Source organism: Crotalus tigris, unplaced genomic scaffold, assembly GCF_016545835.1.
Source record: "Crotalus tigris isolate CLP2741 ecotype Arizona unplaced genomic scaffold, ASM1654583v1 scf7180000017861.769447, whole genome shotgun sequence".
Classification (NCBI taxonomy): Eukaryota; Metazoa; Chordata; class Lepidosauria; order Squamata; family Viperidae; genus Crotalus; species Crotalus tigris.
In genome coordinates this window covers 634,614-660,250 of record NW_024096682.1, presented here as the reverse complement: position 1 = coordinate 660,250, position 25,637 = coordinate 634,614, and the positions used below count along the sequence as shown (strand labels likewise).

General features: G+C 36.4%; 1 protein-coding gene across 1 annotated transcript in view; it reads right to left on the bottom strand.

Moving 5' to 3' along the window:
• TBC1D32 (TBC1 domain family member 32) overlaps positions 1-25,637 on the bottom strand; it is an 86,807-nt gene that overhangs the window by 47,337 nt on the left and 13,833 nt on the right. Inside the window, exons 6-20 of the mRNA XM_039343546.1 lie at positions 25,310-25,435; positions 22,634-22,712; positions 22,440-22,543; positions 22,286-22,347; positions 21,449-21,593; positions 19,703-19,762; positions 19,131-19,230; positions 15,930-16,067; positions 12,013-12,102; positions 11,130-11,272; positions 9,258-9,388; positions 8,268-8,469; positions 6,821-6,903; positions 428-566; positions 51-138 (exon numbers count right to left, since the gene is read on the bottom strand). Of these exons, the coding sequence (XP_039199480.1) occupies positions 51-138; positions 428-566; positions 6,821-6,903; positions 8,268-8,469; positions 9,258-9,388; positions 11,130-11,272; positions 12,013-12,102; positions 15,930-16,067; positions 19,131-19,230; positions 19,703-19,762; positions 21,449-21,593; positions 22,286-22,347; positions 22,440-22,543; positions 22,634-22,712; positions 25,310-25,435 (1,690 nt within the window). The remainder of the gene's footprint in view (positions 1-50; positions 139-427; positions 567-6,820; positions 6,904-8,267; positions 8,470-9,257; positions 9,389-11,129; positions 11,273-12,012; positions 12,103-15,929; positions 16,068-19,130; positions 19,231-19,702; positions 19,763-21,448; positions 21,594-22,285; positions 22,348-22,439; positions 22,544-22,633; positions 22,713-25,309; positions 25,436-25,637) is intronic.

The window sequence follows — 25,637 nt, the reverse complement described above, 5'->3', positions numbered from 1 at the left end:
TTTAATTACAATGATGCACAATAAAATGATATCAAGCAAAACAAAATTACCCGAATTTTGTAGAGCTACAGCCCCAGGGGCAGTTGCAGCTACTTGTGAAACAATTGCTCCATAGCCAAACTTTTCACATCCACTCACCTGGTGCAAACAAGAGAATCTGTTAGCCCACAAACATATCATTATCACAGAATGAGCATAACTTAATTGAGACAATAATTAGTAGTGGATTTTTGCATATACATCTCTTGTTTGTTTGGATTTGATAATCAAAGGCATCATTAGATTCTAATTAGCATTCTGAGACCAACAAATAGCTCTGACAGGAAAAGGTTATAGTACAAGCAATCAAGTTATTTGGGTAAGCAAAATAATTGTTTTTATGAATTTTTGTTCTAAATATTTTTTTTTTAAGAATGAGAATGCCAACCTGGAGGTTCTTCATGAACCTGTTGAACATGAAGGTGACACATTCAGTGACCGTTCCTGTGTTCTGTAAAAGGAGAAGACCTTTCGGTGTGGTAGCAAAATTTAGCAAGTCATCCAACAATGTTTCTTCTAATACAATACTGAGAAGGAAAAAAAGAACAAATCAAATACAATTCTGGGAGCACAACAAACAGCAAAATAAACCAAACACTTCCTTCTCCCATAAAAACTGTAATAGCACTTAAAGCTGCTTTGTTTTTTCTTATACAAAGGACGTCTTTGCAATATGAAAGACATATGCTATTCTATTAACACATAATATTCGTTATGAAAATGTTTCCCTTCCATATTGCCTCTGTTGCCCAATCCACCATCTGGTTGCAATTAATTCATGTACAAAATCATCTGCATATCCATGTCTGCTCTACCTACACTGCAGCTGTCTCCCCTGAAGGTCCAACATTCTCTAATAGGCTTGGCTATTAACTCTACTAAGCACATTTTTCTCCAATGCCCAGGAAACAAAACTCCCCATGTCTTCAAGCCGGACTTTTTATTGCTGGTTAAGAAAACAACTTTATTACTCTCCTTACTGAAAGGAATCTGGCAATGCTTTACAAAATCCTAAATCCTAGAATTAAAATAAAAAAACCCCAATCCAATAAAAGTAAACATTAGTGAGGGAAGGCCTATTTAATACTGATTTTGAAAAAGATGGCTAGAACTCATGCGTGCTATAGATCTTCTACTCAATATTATATTATTCCACAGAGAAAACCTACTTCCTTGTCCCTGGAAAGTAGCAATCTGTAAATTTGACCACGAGGAGTAGAACCTTTCTCAAAGACATTAAGTACTGGGGAGTAATTGAAAAACTAGTATTTGGGGCACCTGAAATGTACCCTGTACATTGAATGGCAAAAAGAAAGCAGGATCTTTTAAAAATAGTGCTCATTCCTATATTCAAAACTTTTGTTTTTTTGACAATGATGATGATGATTTGATTTGTACTTCACTATTCCAGAAAGTAGGATGGTTACAAAGCATGATGATAAGTACAATCCAGTGTGAGAAATGAACTACCTGAATCAATTCTTGGATTGGTATAATTTTAGGTGAGACTAGTATGAGTTTATAGCATCATTCATTGCTTCAGAATAACAATGAAGGCAACTAAGAAATACTGGTGGTGTTCATAGCACCAATTGCTAGACTTTGATTTTTCATATTAATATCTAAGTAATCTATGGAATTTACTTCTAAATTTGCAGAGAATTATATTATTGAGCCAATACAGATCAAAAGCAAGCTAAGATCTGTAAGTCTAGAGCCATATTTTGCAATTCAATAATCATAAAAATTCTGTATAGTTGAGTTTGACCTTTGCTGATTATGTGACTGATTCCAGACAACTTTCTAGGCAACTATATGGAAATGGTTTATCAATGTCTTCTTGTGCAATGTGTTTTCGACTTCTTGGGGTAGTTAACAGCCTCTTAAAATATATTATTATTTACTACTACCGTAAACTGGAGTATAAAATTCACAATTAATCTACTTTCAGTTAGGGCTACAAGATCAGGAGGCTAGCTAGTTAGATTGAAACCTGCATAGAAATTTCATCAAAATAATGAACCACTATAAAATAAACTACAAATTAAAACAACCTGTATTTTGCACGTAGTCCCAATGCTTTTTGGCCTTCCCATGATTGAATCTCAATAATTCAGCATAATACTCAATGTTTTACAAAACTTGTGGAGAAATAATCTTCTTCATATTCTAATTTGACTTAAAAGGAAAAAAAATGGCGCCGGAATGCAGTTTCTTTGTTTGAAAGATTTGACTTAAAAGGAAAAAATGGTGTTGGAATGTTGTTTCTTTGTTTGAAAGGACAGTTTCAAGAAAGATATATTTGGCAACAAAGTTTTAACAACGTATTAAGGGGAAAGTGAAACTTATTTATACTGAAGATATTTGCTTTTTCTCTGCCTCTTTTGTTTTCAATTCTAATGAGATAAAGGCTTTTGAAGTGTAAAGAAGAGCTTTTTGTAGTTATTGAGGACATCTGGTGGCGAAAATTACTCCAAGAATTAATAAGAAGAAAAGACAAAGGTTTGGAAATAGCTGTGGGTCAAGTGTGGAGGATTCTTAATAAATATAGTTTTCACAAAAAGATTAAAAGACTTTTTGTACTATGGAAGTAGACCGACAGATTGACTATGAGCTGATATTGGAAATGGTAGAGGAGAAGTTATGGAGTAAAATTAAAGATTATTTTGCAGAACCACAAGCTGAGCCTCAAACTTTAAAAGATCAATTTATAGGCTAAGAAGAAGCCTATATGCAACAGTATACATAATCTGAGATGGAAGAAGAAGTTACTGATCAACTGAATTCTGGACCGGATTATGAGCTGATACTGGAAAAAATAGGGGAAATGGCAGAGGAGATGAAATCATGGAGAAAAACTAAAGACCTAGAATCACAAGCTAAGTCCCAAATTTTAAAAGATCAACTTACAGGCCAAGAAGAAGCTTATATGCAACAGGGTACTGAATTCAAGATGCAAGAACTTATGACCAATTGAACTTTAGAAAAAATTTGGATCCAAAACCCCAGATTGAGACTTTAAATATTACAGAGGAGGATATTTCACAAGTTTATGTACAAATGGAGTACTTTGAAGATCAAAAAAAAAAAAAAGGATTATAAGTGAAGTTCTTCCGTTGCCAAAATTAATTGACAGCCAGACGCGACCGATTGAAAGTTATGATAATCTGGATAAACAAGCTGAAACTATAATATGGAATAAAATGGACTATATTGTTTATATGATACTGGAAGAGGGGGAAGAGAATTTTGATCAGATTGACTTGTTGACTCAAATATCAAGATTTGATGACATTAATGTGATATTACAAAAGCCAGCTTGGTATAGAAGAAAGGCCAGAGTTAGATTTAAGAATGTGATGTAAAATTTTAATTATTGGATCAAAAAGGTTTTAGAAATTTGGACTGATTTGACAATCTAATTGAGTAAATGAAAGTACTAAGATAATAATTGATGTAATAATATGTTTGTTTTAGATTTGATAGTAAATTTGGTTGATAGAGTATATTAAGAATAAATAAGGGAAGTTTTTTTGGGGGGGGATTAAGTTTTGGTGGAACATTCAACTGATTCCATAATTATTTTTATTGGATGTTATTATAGATTGTGATGCCAAAGAAATTAACTTGATATTGAATTTGATAATAGTTGCAAGGTTATTAGTAGGGCAATATTGGAAGAAGGATTGTTTGCTTACTATAGAAGCATGGATGCTTAAAGTGTTAAATTTAGCAGAAAAGGCTAAGATTTCCGTTTATTTGATGGATCACTTACAGGAAAGATACATTTCGGTTTGGAGAAGATAGATTGTATTTAGAATAGATATGGGATTAAAAGGTTATATTTAGCTTATGAGTGAATCTTAGAGTATTATTATTATTAATAGTTTATTATAGTGGAACTTTTTTATTATATTAACTTGTTTATGTTTTTATTATTATTATGTTTATTTTCAATTTGCTTATGTTAAAGGGGAGTTAAAGCGTATTGTGGACTTGGTTATTTATATAGTTGGTTAATGTTAGTTAGAGTATGATTATTATATTTGTAATCCTGTAGTCAGCTCTGGGAAGTGGGGGAGGGAGAGGGGGGGGGTTTAAGGTGGGTGGGCTTTGGGGTGTATAATTTTTATAAAACTTTTTAATAAAAAAAGGGGGAGCATGCTACAGACCCCATCAATCCAGGAATTTCAGCTGACAGAGTCCAGGACAATAGTCTTTTCTACCATGGTTGCAGCCTTCTGGAAAATTGTGCCACTTGAGGTGAGATCACCCCAGCCAGCTTCTTGGCCTTCCGAAAAGGTCCTGGCTGTGCTAACTCACTTGTGGCTCCAATGGGGACATTCCATGTTGGATTAAGAAAAACATCCCATTCACATCCCATGTGTATACTGGTTCCTAGTTTATCCAATTTCCTGTTAATTTTAATATTTTTTAGTGTTTTAATCTTTGTATCTTCATGTTTTTATGCCCAGAATCATATAAATATAAATCATATAAATTTAATATATGAAATAAAATAAAATAATGATTAATTTTCTGACAATTATCACCCAGGAAAATGAAACAAAACAAAAAGACGGGACATGATCTTAGACACTTAATCTTAGACACTTAAAATGAAAAACAAACAAATGAAACCCTAGAAAATTCTGGCTCTACTTGTTCATGTTATGTTTTTATGGTATAGCATTGTCCATTATAATCCTCCACCACCACAGATACAAGCGCATGTTGTATCTCCACAAACTACTCATATTATATTGCTGGCATTAGTATGCATTGATAAGCCAGAATCCAGTTCACCATGAACTGCATTTTCACCATCTTTCTCTATCTCTTTCTGTGCTGCTGCTGCTGCTGCTGCTGCTGCTGCTGCTGCTGCTGCTGCTGCTGCTGCTGCTGGATTCCTCCTGCCAGTGGGCCCAAAAAAATTAAGCTTGGATGGCCTCATTTGTGATTTGTTTTCATTGTATGTGTTAACTGGGAAGTCTAGTCTGTTTTGCTCCTAACAGAGCAAAAGCATATGCCAAAACAAAATAATGTTTTATGATTCTGAATTACTGAAAGAAAAATAAATCAGTCCCTGATTCGCATGTAATGCTAAACAAAAACGGATGAAGAAACCTGACTTGTTTGCTTTATAAGGAAGGATGATGGAAGACCCATTACAAGCAAGCAGCTCATTCCTCATAACTCTGACTTATTATTAAATGTAAACACGGCCAGGTAAGATTCATGATTTTTTTTCTTTTTGTTATTGCAAATTATACAGAAAAGACATGAGTTATTATGATCTAAAGAAAAACATTGATCCGCAAATAGATTTCCCAAGAAACCTAAACAAGAGGATTGGTTTCACCTTCAATAGACAAAATTCACCCAGCAAATGTTTTTATATTGAAAGCATGGAGGGCATTATTTGGGCAACAAACCTGTTTTAAACAAGGCATTAGAAGTGCTTTTTGTAGGGTTTAAAAACTAAAGATGAGGGTTTTTTAAAAATAAAATAAAATGTATCTTTCTATAATGATTTTTTTTCTTGGCACCAATACTTTGTATAAGATACTAAAAAATAATGTAACTGGTCTCCTATAATTTGGCAGTAATGTGATACTCACATTTTAAACATTCTTACAAATGACTGCGAGGAATATAAATCATTCCATTCCTCCATATTCAGTCAGAACTGAAGAAGCTTCTTGGATGAGAAGCAAATGTCTCCAAGGAAAAGTCCAGTTGCCTCTTGAAAAAGTACCTCCAAGACTGCCTTGGAAATATTTCATATATGGATTGGAATCATAGAAAAATGAAGCATAGGTATAGATGCACATAGTACGTGATTTCAGTGGCTGCTAATGTCATTGTGAGAAAGTTATATACATTTTTAAAAATATGGAGATAGAAAAAGGAGGATAGAGCTCAAGTCCTGACATCTCCCTGACCACTTTAAGTGCTTAAGTGCATCAAGTTGGGATATAACTTCCAATATCATCATCATCATCATCATCATCATCATCATATCCCCCCGAATTGGAATTGGAAAATCTCCATTTGGAATTTAGAACCCCTGAGAACCACTGTTAATGAACAATGACTAGCAGTGCTTATAGCAATTTCTAGCAATTCACATATAAAATTCATGAGTTCCGGAAAACACCAAAGCAACAGAGCTAAAAGTAAATAAATGATCATCATCACAGCGCAAATGCTGATCATTATGTAAGAAATGCAGCATCACTCCTAAAGAAGACAAGTCAAATTTGCCGTTGTTCTTCCCTAAATAATTCAATGCATCCACTGCATAGCTGAGTCTTCAGGTTTTGCACAGCAGAATCAGAAAGTCACCAAGCAGATTTCTGCCTGGGTGAGGGGAAAAGGAGAAGCAGGAAGAACCAAGAGCAATGATGAGGACATTAAAAAAAGAAAGGGATTAAACAAATTCTAACTGGGAGATGAAGAAAAAGAAAGTGAGAGAAAACAAAAGTTGTAAGTGAAAAGACGAGAGCTGAAAAACCAAACAGAAGCTGTACCAGCAAAATAACTAAAGAAGAGAATGAGAGAGAAACCAAAGATGAACATGAGGAAACTAGAAGTATTATATACAAAGACAAGTAAGCGAGAGAGAAAGTATCTACGACACTAAGCCTTGTACTACTATATGCAATATCTCCATATCTGCAGCCATAGTAGCAAATTACACTAAAAACTCTTCATCGGCAACAATATAATTTAAATGTTATCCTGAATACATACCAACATATGAAATAAAACCACTCACCAACTCTGAGATTCTTGGTTTACTGAAGAAACAGTGTCTACCCCAGCTACAGGGGTTGGAATTCTCTCTGAAAGCAAACTAGTCTGTTGAATAATAATAATAATAATAATAATAAAAAACAACAACACAGAAATTAGGGTCAGAAGAACAGAACAAATTTAAGTACTGATAATAAGCACTAAAGCATGGTAAGTTAAAACAGAAAGAATTGTTCAGATGGAAACTTTTGTATCCTTCATTCAACTAAATAAGGGTGTCGTGGACGCTCAGTAGTTAAGACGCTGGGCTTGTTGGTTGGAAAGCCGACAGCCCAGGTTCGAGAGCCAAGGGCCGTGCAATGGGGTGAGCTCCCGTCCTCACCCCAGCTCCTGCCAACCTAGCAGTTCAAAAGCGTGCAAATGTGAGTAGATAAATAGGTATTACTTTGGTGGGTAGTTAACAGCGCTCTGTGATGTCATGCTGGCCACATGACTACAGAAATGTCTTCGGACAGCACTGGCTCAATAGCCTTCAAAGGGAGATGAACTCTACCCTCTATAGTTGGCAATGACTAGCGGAGTAAAATCCATAGGGACTTATCTTTTTTATATATTTTTAATTCAATGAAATTCTGTAATTGTGTTTAGATAATATTGCTCTGGGTTTGTCTGTTTTTTTATGACTACCACAAAATAAAAGGGTACTTAACAATTGAACAAAAAGTTGTAAACTTTTTAACATCTTGTCAAAGCCACAATATAACCACAGTAGCAAATTCATGCTTCTAAAGCTCAATTTAATTGGGAGGAGTTGATGCCTATTATTCACATCTGTCTATTTAATTAAAAAATATGTCTCCATGGTGACTTATGTCAGATGCATGATGATATCATTATGCTAACAATGTAAATCTCCATGGACACTTGGTATCTTGTTTTCAAAGCAAGATGTAGCTAGATCCTATAAATTGAGGTCGTATTACACGAAAATGGCTGCAAACTATATCCATTGCTTTATGCCACACTCATATAAAGAGAGTAACAATATCCTCCTTTGCGATAGGACAATCATGCCTCAGGCAAAAAATAATATATATTTTAGCATTATTCCCTTGATAAAGTTTATATGGAGGGGGAATTAGGGGTAGAGTTATGAGTCAATCTTGATGCCTGGTAATGCCTGGACAAGTCCCTGAAGTTTTCTTGACAAGATTTTGGAAGTGGTTTGCCTCTGTCATGTTCCTAGGGATGAGAGAGTGTAACTGGCCCAAGTTCACTCAGACGACTTTGTGCTTAAGGTGGGATTAGAACTAAGGATCTCCTGTTTTCTAGACCGATTCCTTAACTACTACACCAAACTGACTCTAAAGTCTATACTATGTGTTTATATGAAGAGTGACATTTTGGAATACAGGCATCAATTGGCAGAACATCTCTACAAGTGCTCTGTAAAACATGCATAAGGCTACCTTTTTCCAAGCTTCAGCAACAGATTCATGTAACTGATAAGGCAGCAGCACCTCTAAGCCTTCACAGGTACTATACATTTGACGGCATACAAAGATAAAAGCTCCTTTGAGGACTGGTAACATCTCAGATCCAGACAAAACAGAAATATCTTCATCAAGAAGCTTCTTTGTAAACTGGGCAATAACATGTGCGCCCTTAAGGCTAGAAAAAAGACAAATTGTTTAAAATGTAATGGTCAAATAGCCTTTTAGACATAATATGGATGCAAGGATCTGACTAGAAAAGATGGGAAGTGCAACCATCTAGCATTTTTGTCACTCCCTAGAGAGCCCAATATCATAAATTCAGCCAAATAAGACTGCATCATTATTATGGTATCTTCAGAAATAAACAGGTTTACTAAGTGTATTTCCAGCTGTAGAAAGGTCTTCCATTCCTGACTATTAGAACCTTTTCATAACAAAAAAAAAAAAACAAAAGCATACTTCAACAAAATAAATGAAGGAAATCCCTCTTCTCGATCCCCCAAATCTGTTAAGTCCAAATTACTTAGCTAACTAGTCATTATGATAATCATATTTTTCCCATTATCCCATCTGTATATTATAACCAAAAAATTTAGCCTATTTTACCATGTATTCTTTCACTTGTTCTTCTTCTGTTTCAAATTTTGGTGGAAGTTTATACATTTTAGCAATCGCATGTTCACCCTTCGCCTGATATAACTCACTCATACTTGCCTCTGAACGCAACTACACATTAATCCATGAAGAAACTTGACAATTGCCTAAAGACTTTTCAAGTGACTCCTAGACAAAGTGCTCTGCAGACAGAGTACACACCCTTGGACTACCAGTTCATAAATTTGGTAAGATATAAATAAATCATGCCATAATTTTCAACTGTGGTATTTGCTATAAAGGAAAAGACATTATTAGTGGGATTAGAATCCAGATGTCTGCTTTCAGTCCTTAATGCTGTTGTCATACCTTGTGCTATCTGGGGCAGGGGACTTTTCTTCTCCATAAAGAAGTAGTAAAAGACCATCATCTGTAGCAGCAATTCGCGCCAAAATATCAGCTATATGTGTTAGAGTTGTTTCTGGACAATTCAGATTCACCTGTGTGTATGTTGAAAAAAATGTCTGAAGTTAATTGATAAGCACAGCCAAGAGCAAATTGATATAACAATATTAATTGCTTTTAAAGCATTTTTTTTCACCATGACTATAAACCTTCATTTTGTCAACAAGGCTACAAGGTTTCTCTTGATATCCTTTCTTTTTCATTTCATGAAATCCTTCTGTTTAGATTCATTTCATCATTTCTGAAATCATTTTTTTTAAATGGCCCAATCCCTTCAATTCTTCACAGATTTAAGCTAAATGTTAACCTGCTCTAACTATAGTCAGTCAGTTCACTAATGGAGATTTTTAAAAACTGGATGTACACACAGACAGAGAAAGATGAAGACTATTTGGGCTAATTCCTCTTCTATATTCTCCCATTCTCCCCCCCCCCCTCAGCTGCCAGAATTTTTTTAGCAGAGTGGTACTGCAGATTGCACTGTAAAAGAAAACTAAACCAAAACAACTGACAACTATCCCTCTCCACATTGATCTTGGATGCAAATAACCTCTGGGAATACGTCCTTCTCTTAGACCAGTGGTTCTCAACCTTTTTAATGCCGCGACCCCCAACCGGTCGTAAGTCGAGGACTACTCAACCGATCGTAAGTCGAGGACTACTCAACCGATCGTAAGTCGAGGACTACTCAACTGGTGCAGCACCGTTTGCAGAATGGGACTTTTGGTGGGCTCAGCAGGGCAGAGACAGCCTGGACAATTCCTATTGGCTTTTGAAAGCCAATAAAATTAGACTCAATTCAAGAGAGTCTATTCTATTGGCTTTCAAAAGCCAATAGATTAAAAGGGAGTAGTACAGCTAAGGAAAAGGGGGAAAAATGGTGGACTGCGTTGTTTGGCGACCCCTGTGAAATGGTCATTCGACCCCAAATGGGGTCCCGACCCACAGGTTGAGAACCACTGTCTTAGACCAAGAGCAGATTCAGTTCCAGCCCATTACGTTTCATTTCACTGTGTTTGCCAAACTATTTAGAATTTTGCTTGGCTTCAGTCACCACACGTGCTCACTTACAAGCAAAAATAACACCATTTCTCATTTGAAATTATAGCAATTATGAAGAAAAGAAACAACACCTTAAATACCACCCAGATGGTTTGTTAGCACTAATACTCAATTATAGGCAAGTAACCTGATGCACAAAGTCATATTTCACATTGCAATTCTATACTGAGTGGCGAAAAAGGCCCATGGAATTCAACAGATCTTACTACTAAACAGAAATCACAGGATTATACTGTTAGGCTTTGAAATCAGCTTGTTCATCCTTTTCTGGATGAACATACCAATTCTATGTGAATTGAACACTTCTAAGTGAAGCTCCCACAGATATCTGAGCAAAGATTCAGATTTCTTCTGTTTTCCAATTGAAATAAAATGTGTATTCTCTTTCACTTCAGTATCTCAGATATTGTCAGTTATAACAAAGCCTTGACTTTGACTGGTCTCTAGATCAGAGGTCCCCAAAGTTTTGGACACCAGGGACCGGTTCCGTGGAGAAAAGTTTTTTCACAGACTGGAGAGTACATGGTTTTGTGTGCTACCTGCATCCCTCGGATGGGGCTTTGCTTGTTTGTGCGGACTGGTCGCTGGCATATCACGGACTGGTACTGGTCCACAGACCAGGGGTTGGGGACCCCTGCTCTAGATGGAAGTCTGCCATTGTTGGGTTTCCTCAGCCCATCCCCCATAAGAAATTGCATAAAAATGAAAGACAACCTCTGTTCCTTTTAATAAATAATGCAGTGGTTGAAGAAGCTCTTCTATCACTGTATTTGTATATAGACATTCAGTTGCACATTCTTTTCCATCACAAAAGACCCGGAGTATATCAGTAATGAGGCCAGCTGGAGAATAATTGCCTGCGAAAATGTAAAAAAAAAAGTTGTTTCAAAATAGTGGCAAGGCAAAAAAAAAAAATACGTGTTTATTTATTTACAGAACTTACACCTGTCTCATATAATACTCCTATGCAGTTCACAAAACCTGATAAAAATAAAACTACCCTTCCCAATAGAGGCATCTGATCAAATAGCCTTCTAGCTCAACCCCTATTCTAGTCAATACTTAGTGGAAGAGCCAGAACTTTACAATCTTTTGGAAGGGTAAGAGGATAGAAATCCATCAAATTCCATATGGAAGGCTCTTCCAAAGGGCTGGAATGGCCACCAAGACATGCTTCTGAGGTCCCATTGGGTCGAGTGCTCCAACCTTTTCGGCTATGCGGACCAGCGGGGGGGGGGAGGAAATGGTTCTGTGTGCCCTTGTGGCCTGATTCTGAAATGCTCAAGGCCCAGTAATAGGCCACAGCCCAGGGGTTGGAGACCTCTGCATTGGGTGAAATATTTAAAGGAAGGAATTACCCTGTCTAATGTAGTAGGATGGGCAGATACCCTCAAAATGAGATGTAAATAATTTGCTCCTGTTATTACTTTTCCCTCCCTCACTTCTACTCCAAGCCAGATATTAAAGGCTGCCATAACTTCCTAACACATTGGTTATTCATGTGTCTACAGACACAGAATAGGTTAACCCTCAGGAGACACTCTTTTCTCAAAGCAAGTTGTTTATAAAATAACTGCATATAAATGAGAATTATTACCTGAATGCACAGTAAGGGGTTTGGGACAATTTGGGGAACAATAAATAAGACGTGTAAACATTATGATGAGATCTGCCAGTGTCATCAGATCTAGGGAAATCAGAAGGAGAAAAAAATACTTGAAAATGAAAGCAGTGTAAAATGCTTTTAGTAACAATGTGTGGAACAATATTTATGTACAGATTTAATATAAAGAAATGAAGCAGCATTTCCATTTCTTTCAGCTTAATCAATTGAAGCCATTAAATTAACCATAATTAGCTAGTTTCAAATATAGTGCTCTTCTAGCAATGTTAAAATAGTTTGGGTGGATACATTTATTCCTCTAAATAATTTAATCAAGAAGATTTGTTGCTGTTTTAACAGCCACAGGGCATGGAGACCATGTAAAGAAATACCATCTTTATTTTCTAGGATCTTCTTTTTCCTAGTGTTTTGACACAGGTGCAGGAAAATATTGCGTACAGTCAGTCTTCAACTCATAACCATTAATAATTTAGTGACCATTCAAAGTTACAAAATGACTTACAACTGGTCCTCCTCTCCATAATCACATGATCAAAACTGGGTGCTTGGGAACTGGCATGTATTTATAATGACTACAGTATCCTGGGATCATGTGATCAACATTTGCAACTTTCCTAGCAAAGTCAATGGGGCAAGTCATATTTGCTTAACTGTCATTCACTTAATGACTGTGATGATTCACTTAATGACCACAGCAAGGTCATAATTTGGGTATGACTCACTTAATAACCACCTTGCTTAGAGATGGAAGTTCTTGTCCCAAATGTGGTCATAAGCTGAGGACTACCTTGTACATCATAAATAAATACATGCATACTATACAAATGATCCCTAGCAAATTACTTCTACTAAATGAAAATTTCTACCATAAAAAAAAACCTGAAGTTATAATCATAAGCCATAGTTTGCATTAACTAATTGTAGTCTTATGTAGAATTAAGATTGCCGGGAGAAATCTCAACAACCTAAGATATGCAGATAATACCACTCTATTGCAGAAAGTGAAGAGGAACTAAAGAGCCTCTTGATGCGGGTGAAGAAGGAGAGTGCAAAAGTTGGCTTGAAACTCAACATTAAGAAAACCAAAATCATGGCGTCCGGCCCCCTCAATTCCTGGCAAACAGATGGAGAAGTAATGGAGGTAATGACAGATTTTATTTTCCTGGGCTCCAAGATCACTTTAGATAGGGACTGCAGCCAATAAAGACGCTTGCTCCTGGGTAGGAAAGTTATGGCAAATCTAGACAGCACACTAAAAAGCAGAGACATCACCCTGTCAAAAAAAGTGTGTATAGTCCAGGCCATGGTTTTCCCAGTTGCAATGTATGGATGTGAAAGTTGGACCATAACAAAGGCTGAGCAACAAAGAATTGAGGCCTTTGAACTATGGTGCTGGAGAAGACTCCTGTGAGTCCCCTGGACTGCAAGGTGTTCAAACTGGTCAGTCCTAGAAGAGATCAACAGCTCTTTAGAAGGCCAGGTCCTGAAGTTGAAACTCAAATACTTTGGCCACCTAATGAGAAGGAAGGGCTCCCTGGAGAAGGGCCTAATGTTGGGAAAGATTGAGGGCAATAGAAGAAGGGGACGACAGAGAATGAGGTGGCTGGATGGAGTCACTGAAGCAGTAGGCATGAACTTAAATGGACTCCAGAAGATAACAGAGGACAGGAAGACCTGGAGGAATGTTGTCCATGGGGTCGTGATGGGTCAGTCACGACTACGCAATTAACAACAAGTCTTATATATGAATGACATATAAAGTGACATGGCAAAGGACTCCTGAAAGCACTTTGCTGCTTTCCTCATCCTTGGCCAGTATTTTACACCACACTAATTATTTTATTATAATTTAATTGTAATTATTTTGTAGCACTTAAAACCAAAAAAAAGAGGACACATAGTGGTTCGATCAGAGTCAGGTTTGTATAAAGTAAGAAATTAATCTTCATCGCAGGCATTTCTTTTTGGTTATAAAAATCTCCCGATAAAAACTATGAAGAGGCCAGGCAAGATATATGCATTTGAACATGGTAGAATTAGCACACTAAGACTAGTCACATTTTGGCTTAGATATTATGCAAATCAAGGCAATGTTTAAAAACTAATTGTAGCTCTATACAAACTAGAGAAATGACTTTCTTGATGACTCAGCCTTATGCGAAACAGGCATTGTAAGAATCATTTAGAAAACACTCAGTCGAATCAGGGAAGAATATATCTCTCTTTGGAAACTATTCCCACTTCCCTGGAAAAAGTGATTAATTCAAATGGGTTTAATTAAGTGACTGGTGGAGAGTTACAGCCATGCTGTGAAATCTCAGGGATTCTCAAAAGTTAAAGTCTCTAATGTGTTTAGGTAGCTATATTTGAAAAGTTTTAGTTAATACAGTCTATGCTTTGGTTTATGTTAAACATTACATCTGGCTCTTCTTGGCTGGATTCTTTAATAAATCAATTGAGTTGAAAAGTGGGATTACATTGTACAGTATAGCCTGTGGAATGGTTTATTTATATAGCCAACCAGGAATCTCACTTTTTTGTAAGTTGATGGGCATATTGCAACTTTTGGGAGCGTGTTGTGAATGTTCTTGAAAATGGCTGCTGTTTACAAAGTCAGAATCTACCAGGATGATGTTACCTATCACATTCTCTTATCCACCATTCCATAGGCCTTTCCCTGATTATTTCTGCCCTTGCTTTGACACAAAAGCATATTTCAAAACAAAGCCCTTGACTTTGTAGCCATCCATTATTTTCATTCGTGCAGAGAAAAGCAACTAAGATGATTAGGGGACCAGAGGCTAAAACATATGAAGAATGGTTACAGGAATTGAGTATGTCAGCTAGGGGAGACATGATAGCAGTATTCCAATATTTGTAGGGCTGCCACAAAGATGAGAGGGTCAAACTATTTTCCAAAGCACCTGAAGGCAAGACAAGAAAAAATGGATGGAAACTAATCGAGAGAAGCAATCTAGAACTAAGGAGAAATTTCCTAACAGTGAGAACAATTAATTAATGGAATAGCTTGGCTTCAGAAGATGTAAGTGCCTCAACACTGGAGGCTTTCAAAGAGACTGGACAGCCATTTGCCTGACATATTATAGGATCTCCTGCTCAAGCAGGTGGTTGGACCAGATGACCTCCAAGGACCCTTCCAACTCTGTTATTCTGTTATTTCAAGTCCAGAATCCTTTTTGGAAATAACAATGAAGCTTATGGCCAGGATTTTGCCAGAGAATCTAAGTCTCTCATATTTTACTGCTATGAGCTCATGAACTAAACGTAATAGACAAATATCTATATGTATGTTTGTTTGTATGGATGGGGTAGGCATACTGGTACCTCCAGCATCAAATGGGGACAATTTAATACCATACTTACTTCTTAAAACATATTAAAGGATAGCTCTGAAAAAGAGTGTTCTTTTCTGGAAGTGCAATCCACCTTCTACTATTAAGGATTATTAATCATACAAGTGATGGCAGCTTTTCTATTTCCAAACTCTTTGAGAAAGGAAGGGCTGGTGACCTTTCTTACTGCACAGAATTACAAGTGTATATACTATGATTGTCACGATAAACTATAAAATGAAATGGATCTGTTTGCAGTCATGCTGGAGAAGGGAAAGGAAAATACAGGAATCCAAGACATTTTGCTATGTGCATACGAAGATGATGATTTACTGTTAGCTGAATTATTTTTTTTCCACTCCATCTCTGCTGTTGACACAGTACTGAGTGCCCATAAAACTTATACCAAGTTTTTCATTCTCTTCCACAGTATTATCTATTCATTTTTTACAGAAGGGAAATTTAACAAATGGAAAACTTTTGAGAAAAGCAGTCATAAAATAAAACAAATTGTTATCTTTTTCATTAAGTCCTTACCTTTTCGGTTTTTCAGTTGAATAGGAAAGAGTTTTCTGCCTTGTTTATATATTAATAATGTGCCTAAGAGGCTCAGGGAATGAACAAAATAAATATATTGCAATTCTTTTCCTGCGTAGAAATTCTTTTGTTTATTACCTTGAAAGAAAAGATAACTCATATCAGTAAAAGTGCTTTCTTTTGCTCTGCCCTTGTATACTAGAGTACCACACCCTTATGATTAATATTAATGTTTATAAATTTTATATAAAACACATGTTAGCAACAGCTGGTTTCAACATTTTCAAAGAAGAAAGCTTTATAAAATAGAAACAAACAATCAGAAAAATGGATTTAGGAGTTTTGAAACTGAATATATTATCTCAAAAGTCCTGAGCCTCAACTAGTCAGAATGGAATAATAATAATAAAGTTGGAAGGGACCTTGGAGGTCTTCCAGTCCAACCCCCTGCTCAGGCAGGAAACCCTAGACAAATGGCTGTCCAGTCTCTTCTTAAAAACTTCCAGTGTTGGAGCATTCACAACTTCTGGAGGCAGGCTGTTCCACTGATTAATTGTTCTGACTGTCAGGAAATTTCTCCTTAGTTCTAGGTTGCTTCTCTCCTTGATTAGTTTCCATCCGTTGCTTCTTGTCCTGCCTTCAGGCGCTTTGGAGAATAGCTTGTGCCTTCCCCATCCAGTCATCTATAGGTAATCCTTGACTTACAAGAATAATTGATAATAATTTTATTGCTAAACAAGACAATTGTAAAGTGAATTTTGTCCCATTTTACCACCCTTCATGCCACAGTTGTTAAGCGAATCACTGCAATTGTTAAGTTCATAATACTGTGGTTATGACATGGCTTCCCCATTGGCTTTGCTTGTCAGAAGGCCGCAAAAGGTGATCATATGACCCTGGGACACTGCAATCATCATAAATACATGCCAGTTGCCAAGCATCTGAATTTTGATCACATGATCACGGGGATGCTGCAATGGTTGTAAGTGTGAAAAATGGTCATAAATTACTTTTTTTAATGGTCACTGAACAAATGTTGTAAGTCATGGACTACTGGTATAGAAGATTGATTAGGAATTATATCCTTCAAACAGTCCTACTCTATAGTAGCCCTCACCTTCACAATCCCCTATATCTGCAGTACTATGTTTTCCCCAAAATAAGACCCATTCCGAAAATAAGTCCTAGCTTGATTTTTGGGAGTGGACCTAATATAAGCTCTACCCCCAAAATAAACCTTAGTTAAGGCCCCACCTATCCATCCACCTCTTCCCTTTCACTCCCAAACCAGACTGCTGGCGCTTTAGGCCCCCTGGCCCATTTTGCAGCTCTGCCCACACAGCCACCGAAGTGGTAGGCGGAGCTCCGAAGGATCAGGGAGGATGCTGAAGCAAATGGGTGTCCTGCCTGCGGTGCCCATGCTGGCTTCCTGGGCAGCTGCTGGAGAGAGATGGGCCCATTTCAGCGCCTGGCGCCCTTGGGGGGTTTACCTTGCCACATGCTCTCCAGCTCCGTCACATTTCTCCACCGCCAAGAAGCTAGAGAGCTTGCCTCACAACTGCCCAGATGCCCTTGTTTCCCCCAAGCATTTCTTCACTAACCTGTTTTTCAGCTCCGTTGCGTTTCTTCATCATGTTTCTCTGCCGCTGCTTGCAGGAAAACAAAAGAAGTTTGTGGGATTAAAAAGAAAAGTTCAATCAGACCTTCCAACTTCACGAGATCTTTCGGAAGAAGTTGGAAAGTCTGATTGAACTTTTTTTTTTAGTCCCACAAACTTTTTTGGTTCCCTGCATGCAGCGGCAGAGAAACGCAATGGAGAAACACAAAGGAGACACGCGATGGAGCTGAAAAGCAGGTTAGCGAAGAAATGCTTGGGGGAAATGAGGGCATCTGGGCAGTGGTGGGGCAAGCTCTCCAGCTCCATGGTTGTTGAGAAACTCAGAGCTGGAAAGCAGGTGGCAAGGCAAACCCCCAAGGGCACCAGGCGTTGAAACAGGCCCATCTCTCTCCAGCAGCTGCCCAGGCCCACTGGAGGGAAGACCAGCATCTACTGATATGCAGCAGCATTCCAGCTCTGGCGGGGAAGAGGCATGGGCACTGCAGGCAGGATGCCTGCTCACTTCAGCAACCTCCCTGACCTCCCTCCGCTGGCTCTTTGGCCCTGGGCTGCTGCCTCCCAGTTCACCTCTTTGGCAGGACAGGACAGCAGCTCCCTAGCATCTCCAGGACAAAGGTTCCCCGCTCTGCCCAGAGGAGTGTTGGCCTGGACACCACCACCTCGGCGCCCTTTCTGCCACCACCCAGCACGGCCACCCTGGGGCTGCAGGAGCTGGCCTGGCACGGGAAGGGCACATGCATCCCCCGACCTGAACACTCACATACCTTTAGTTGGTCTGCCCACATGCTCTGAGGTTGGCCCAATCACCGCCACGCTTCGAAGCTCTGCATCTCCACCCCATGTGCAGGCCCCGCCCTGCCCCTGCATGCTCGCTGTAAGTAAGACATCCCCCAAAATAAGACCTAATGGGTCTTTTGGTCCAAAAAAATAAATAAGACCTAGTCTTATTTTCAGGGAAACACAGTGGTAGTCTATAAAAAAAGCCCTTTTTAAGACCCTGCAATCCCTTAATTCAGGGTACAGTTGGGGAGACTAAAGGGAGCTGATCATTTATTGGCTGGATACCCTTCCTGATACCATACAAAGTTCACAGCAGATATTTTAAATTTACAGCCTAGGAGAAAAACAACTATCGCTGCCTAAGATTGAACTCTCAACCTTCTGAGTGGGAGGCAAGCATCTTCACCACTAAGCCACCATGCTGCTTTTCTGTAGTAGCTCTCTCTGTAAGTCTATAAATGATTAAAATCAGTATTATTCCAATGAGCCTTTGACACAGGCTGATCAAATTGTGAGCATCTTAATTATTTTATACATCTTAGCTACTTTATTCTCATTCAGTTTTGTTGCAGAATTTTCCACTTTTTTTTTTTTTGTTTTAATGTTACAATTTTATTTTGGTATTATTATGAACTGCCCAGAGCCTTTCATGACTGGGATGGCTTAGAAATGATGATACAAAAAGAAATAAAACTTGCTATTAAGAGTCTTGTTGATATATTGCTACTCACTGTATTAGAATGGTGTAAATAATAAAATATATATTTAAAATATATTGTACAGCAAATAGAAATAGCACGTACTATTATGTGACGTGGAAAATGCATTAAATGTTCTTGATCCATTCACTGCTGACTCACAAGCTTCCAAGTAGGAGGCACACTGCTCAACAGTTGCAATGATCTGAAACATAAAATAACAAATCATATCAAACTTCACCATAAAGACCATGTATTGTATAATTTTTAGACCCTCCAAACAATGTTTTACTTCATTTAGATTATTAGCAAAGTTAATGTGGTTTTGCTTCACTCCAATACATTTATCTAAAAGATGCATATAAGTGATAAGATGAAATATAAAGTGTCTCTCTATAAACTATATCTAAAATGTGAAACCTGCCTATAGGCTGACATTAGTATGTAAGCAGAAATGATAAATTATCTGTATCTTAGTTCGGTTAAATTGGTATCATATACATCTCATTTCTTTTATTGATGCAAAAGTGCCTTAACTTTCGATTTTATTAAATCCAGTGCCAAAATGCCCACAAAGCATAATTCCCCAAGACATTTTGATTAAATGAAGTAATATTCTAAACACTTTGAACTATTGAAAGCTACAGTATCTGAAAATCTGGGTAGCACAGACTTACCAAAGATTTGTATTTCTTTTCAAGTAGCCTTAACACTACTGTTCTGCTGTAGTAGGCATGCTAATATCACAAAACAGAGGTATAATACAGTTAGCACTTGTTTCTGAACAAAATTTTATTCATTTTTTTCTTCAAAGATTACAAAACATTTTGCAAACATTGTATAAAGAGGAAGTAGCACATACTAACATAAATTCTATTCACTGCAAGATAAGAAACCAAGCCATTTTAATGAAAACTCTCACCTTTAAAGGAAGCCAAATGAATATACTGTATAATGCACAAGCTAATAGCTATGATTTATGCCTGAAGTCAAAATAACAAAGTATTTGTTTTCTCCACATTTTCTATTTAAAAGAAATAAACATCTCATGTTTGCTTGAAAAGATTGTGCAAAATTGTACATATATACGTTAAAAAGTTCCAATCCTAGAACAGATCTCTGGGGGAACCCACTAGTTACATCTTTCGATGGTGAGAAATGTCCACTCCTAGTCTTTGTTTTCTGTTTTTTAGACAGTTGCTTATTGATAATAGGGTTATTTTTTTATCCCATGGCTATTTAGCTTACTGAGAAGTCTTTGATGGCAGATTTTATCAAAGGCTTTTTGAAAATCTAAGCAGATGATATCTATTGGCTTGCATTTTTATTAATTTCCTCAAAGGGCTGTAGAAGTCTAGTTAGGCAGGATCTTCCCTCAGTAAAATCATGTTGAGAATTTGTTGGGTAATTTTATCTTTAATTGCAGTTTCTACTATTTCCCCTGGAACAGAAGTTAAACTGAGAGGTCTCTCAAGGTGTTGGTTATTACCTTTAAAGCTCTATATGGCTCAGGGCCAGGCTATTTGCGAGACCGCCTACTACCTCATAATTCCCTTCGTCTGGTTAGATCCCACAGGCTGGGCCTCCTTCAGGTCCCATCGGCCAAGCAGTGCCATTTGGTGGGGCCGCGGGGGAGGGCTTTCTCTGTGATGGCGCCCATGTCTTAGAATCAGCTCCCCCCGGAGATTAGGGCCGCTCCCACCCTGTTGGTTTTCCGCAAGCTACTTAAGACCTGGCTTTTCCGGCAGGCCTGGGGTTTATAAAATCTGACCCCTGGATGAATGTTACTGTATTGTTTGTCTTCTTAAGTTATATTGTGTTTTTATTGTTAGCCGCCCGGAGTCCTGTGGGAGTGGGGCGGTTTATAAATTTTAATAAATAAATAAAGAAATAAATTTCCTGGATCTCCATATGAAATCTTCTTCACAATTACGTTGGCTAACTTGTAGTTTTCAAATGTAAACTGAGTTTAGAGATGGGTTATATATTTTAATTGCAAGCTCTACAATCTCTGTTTGGGATAGATGACATCAGGGTTTGATGATTTGTCTATGTTAAGAAACAGAAGTTATATAGAATTGTTGAAGTCAAGAGAGTACCTGGACAACCAAGAAAAATCAATCCTTAAAGTTGTCGGACAAAAAAATATTAACAGATCACTGCAAATGCTGGCTGAAAATTTTAGGCCTACAAACCTACAATATTATGTAAATGGAAGGAAGAATAGATTCAGTTAACTATTAACATTACTCGGAAATTGGTGTCCCAGCATTAGCATAGAAAAACACTAAAACTAATAAGAGGATGGATATCTCATCAATACTTTTTGGAGAAATATACTTTTGCTCAGTCTACTTGCACCAAAGAACCTTGAAAAAGTAACAAAACAAGACTGAATATCAAAATTGTACACATTTCCTTACCATCCATTTTTTAAACCACACAGCTTTGAGATCAACCAAAGCCAAAAAGTATACTGGATCCCAAAATTCGGAAGAAGCAATCAGACTTAAATTATGCTTTACAGCCAGAAGGGATAAAGTACTCTCCATTATTTCTTCCATGTACCTAAATAAATGGGGGGGGGAGAGTTTCATAAATATCACAATGTTGGTATGGATGCTACTTGTGCCTAAGCTTTCTGGTAAAATATTATTTAAAATTCTAGAAACTGTCTCATTGCCCCTTGGACCAACCAAATGAGAATTAAAAAATTTAGACTGCTTTATAAAAAAAACTGGAATATTGTGAGTTTTGCTGGGAAAGAGTGCTTATATTATGAAGTTAGTCTGGAAAAATAATTTAAATTAAGCAGAATGTCATATTTAAAACTGAAACAAATCTAAAGTCAATTCAAAAGGAAAAGCAGTTTTGATTCTAACTGCACAATCTTATGAAATTAAAATAGCCACATAAAATTTCAATGGGATACATTCCTAAGTAACAAACACAAGACTGCAACCAAAATCTTCAAACATATCACGTGAAACCAATAAGTAGGCAAGTAGTACAAAGGAGAAAAATTGGGGGAGGCAGGGAAAAAAAAATCGAGGATCTTATTTACATATGATCATGTTTTTTATAGATTTATGACTGCTTCATTGAAACTTCAGGTACAAAGCTTTTTCAATTACATTGAAACAAAGGCAAAGCATCTGATAACCTAAGGAAACTTCATCATCCCTATCTATCAATCAGCAGAAGCAAACTGGAAACACAAATGAAAACACAACCACATTAAAAAAAAAAAACTTATATACTTTTCTGGATGACGTATCCAAAAAGAAGAGACTTCTCTCTGGTACTTATTCAGGAGTCGCATCTATGAATAAAAGGATAATTATTCTATTTTAAAACCCTTGATCAAAAACACCTTAAATAACTAAATAACATTGAGAAATAAGTATATTGTACCTTTTTAAGTAAACGTATTATGTCTGGGTTGCTTATGTCAATACCCATTGATACACTAGGAATGTAATTATCTTCAACAAGAAAATAAGCCTCTAAGTACTTTGCTGTAAAGAGAAAAATAATTGCCAATTAATTTAAGAGACCCAGTGAAAATTGTGGTCATTTGTTTCTGAAAAGAAGTATCTTGAGCTCACCTAAACTTGTATAGAGTTCTCTTGTCATATTTAATGGAGAGGAAGAAAATGTCTTGGCATAAAATTTCAAGACTTTGTCCTATAAAAAAACAAATTAAAGCCAAGTTACTAGGCATGGACATCAGCTAATACTGATGATTTCAAAAGGATGACATCTGAGTTGTAACATCAAAGTCAAGCTCCACCATTTTGTACATGCATCATGACACTACATACAAGTATGTAACAGTTGTGATGCACATTTAATTATTTGCCTTTTCTTGGTCCTGCAACTCACCTGCATTACTAGGTTCATATAATCTGAACCAAACCTGTACCACAATATATGCTGCTGGTTTCTTTTATTTATTTTTTCCCCACTTATATTCTGATTCCCCTTCAACAAATTTGAGGATTCTAAGATTATTGTCATTATTATTACTAAGATTGATTGTGCTCTTTCCCTTCAAAGCAAAAGCTCTCCAAGCTAGAATGACCTAAAAGAGAAAGATTTTAAATCAAGGTCACCCAGTTAGCTTTCCTGGCTGATATATTAGAATCTGTGCCTCCCAATTCTATAAATCAGCCTCTTATCCCTTACATTATCCTTGCTAATTTTGCAAAAAATTATTCCCAAAGATCAATGCTGATTTTTATCTAGAAGACAGTGTCAAAATAGTGTTGGACATTCTAGAGTACTTGGAACAACATAATGAAAAACGAGCTGCATTTTTTTTTTTTTTAGATGCAGGGAATGCTTTGACAGTTTGAACTGGACTTTTCGATTTAATGTTTTGGGAAATATAAATTTTGGACAGAATTTTATAAAATGGGTAAAATTGATTTATGCTTCACAGAAAACAGAAATTGTTAATGGAGATCTAACAAATATATGTGAGATACAAAAAGAAACAAGACAAAATTGCCCAGTGTCTTCTGTTTATTTTGTTTCTTGAAATTCTGAACAGAGATATAAGATTAGATGAGAAGATTGCAGGAGTAAAAATTAAAAAAAGAATTACAACTTAAGAGCTTTTGCAGGTGCAACTGCAGGTTTTGAAAGATCCTTTCAAGGGAATCGAAACACTAATGGGAAAGCTAAAGAATTTAGTGCATTAGCAAGTTTTAAGATTAACAAACAGAAGACAAAGATGATAACAAAACATGAAGATAAAAGATCAAATTTATGTTGGAAATGTAAACAACAAAAGGGGACATTTTATCGTGCTCAACAAAGTCAGAAAATTTTGGATTCATACACCAAGTCAGAAGATTTTAAAAATTAGTATATAATTAAAATCAGAGGATTTTCTTTTAGGCCTGATTAATAATTGGAAAAAAGTCATGGAATGTTGTTTTTATGCAGGATGCCTACAGCAAGATTATTCATGCATATAGGTGGAAAGATTCAAAGTTACCTACAATGGAGTAACAGTTGGTGAAGATGACAGAACTTGTCAAGATGGCAAACTGATATCTTTGACCAGAGAAAACATATTATCTAAAGTTATTGCTGACTGGAATAAACTTTTTGCATGAAATAGAAAAAAATGAAATTATGATATACAGTTTTTATGATAAGAAAAAAATTAAGATTATAGGAAAAATTAAAGCCATGCTATAATTAACAGGTAATAATATAAAATAGATAATAATAAGAGTAGGAGGTAAATTTATAACTGTTGTAAAGAAACTGAGAAGCTACTTCTTTATATGCTCTTTTTTCTCTCCACTGTGGACTTTGTCTCTTTTTCTTTCCTTTCTTCTTTTTTAATCTATCTATATAAATAAAAATGTAAATGTTCGTTTGTTCAAAATCTTAAAACTCCGAAAATTCTTCACCGATTGCTTTGAAATTTTGACACAACGTTGCATTCGAATACGTGTGTGTTTTTATATACCTATATTATATAGATGTCAAACCTGTGACAGGTAAAAACATGCTTTTTGTGAAAAAGAGTGCCATCTGTTGGACATAAAAGCAACACACGCTACGATTTCAGACAACCTCTATATCTGCACAGACAATGGAACAACAAAAAATATTGTATACCCACAAGCATTGTGAAATTAAACATATTACAAATGTGCGCTTTCTCTTTTCTTTCTTTTCCATTTAACCAGACTGAGCCACAGCAACACGTGGCTAGGAACAGCTAGTTCTAAATATTACTTTCTGCTAATATTTATCTTTATTAAAACCTTAATAAAATATATTTTTAAAACAGTAAATTAAATATTGTCCAATGGCTGAAAATTACTGTGCAAATACATCAGCTACAATGGATTCATTAGAACTACATTCATGTTTATGGATACAGAAATATTATCTATTTCATATTACTAACAGATCAATCATTTTACATCTAATATTTCTGGAACTCTCGCATGTTGCTCTTATCTAATTCAAAGAAAATTCTATAATATTATCATATATTAGTAACATTTTCCTGGTTTTATTTATTCAGGAGTTATTCAGGCATTATGTATTCAGGCATTATTCAGGAAACTAATGTTTTCTGACTAGTGCCTGAAAAAGTCATAAAAATACATCTGCTTCTTTAACCATATAGTGAGAATCATTTTGAATTACCAATTTCTTAGGCAGCTGGTACAAATATTTGGATTTTATGTACTGTATAAATTACGATCAATGGAAATATTGGTCAAGAATAAAAAGCTTATTAGTATCTTTACACTGAAACAGGAATCAGGATCTGAGAGTGCTGTTGCAAGATGTTTGTGTAAGGTACTCCAACTTTCACAATTTAAAATATCAGATGGGGGTGCAGAACACAAGGTTTGAATAGCTTCTTGGCGCACCTAAAAGATCAAGGAGAACTGAGTAAGAAAACTGTTTTATTAGAATAAAATAAATACATATTATAAACCTACAATAAAGGCTATGTCAAAAATCTAATTCTCCATCATCACCCAAATCATTAAGGATGGAAAAAACTCATTATTTCTTTACCTTTTTTCTTTAGACACCTCTAACTTCTGCTATATCTTTTTTTACTTGCCT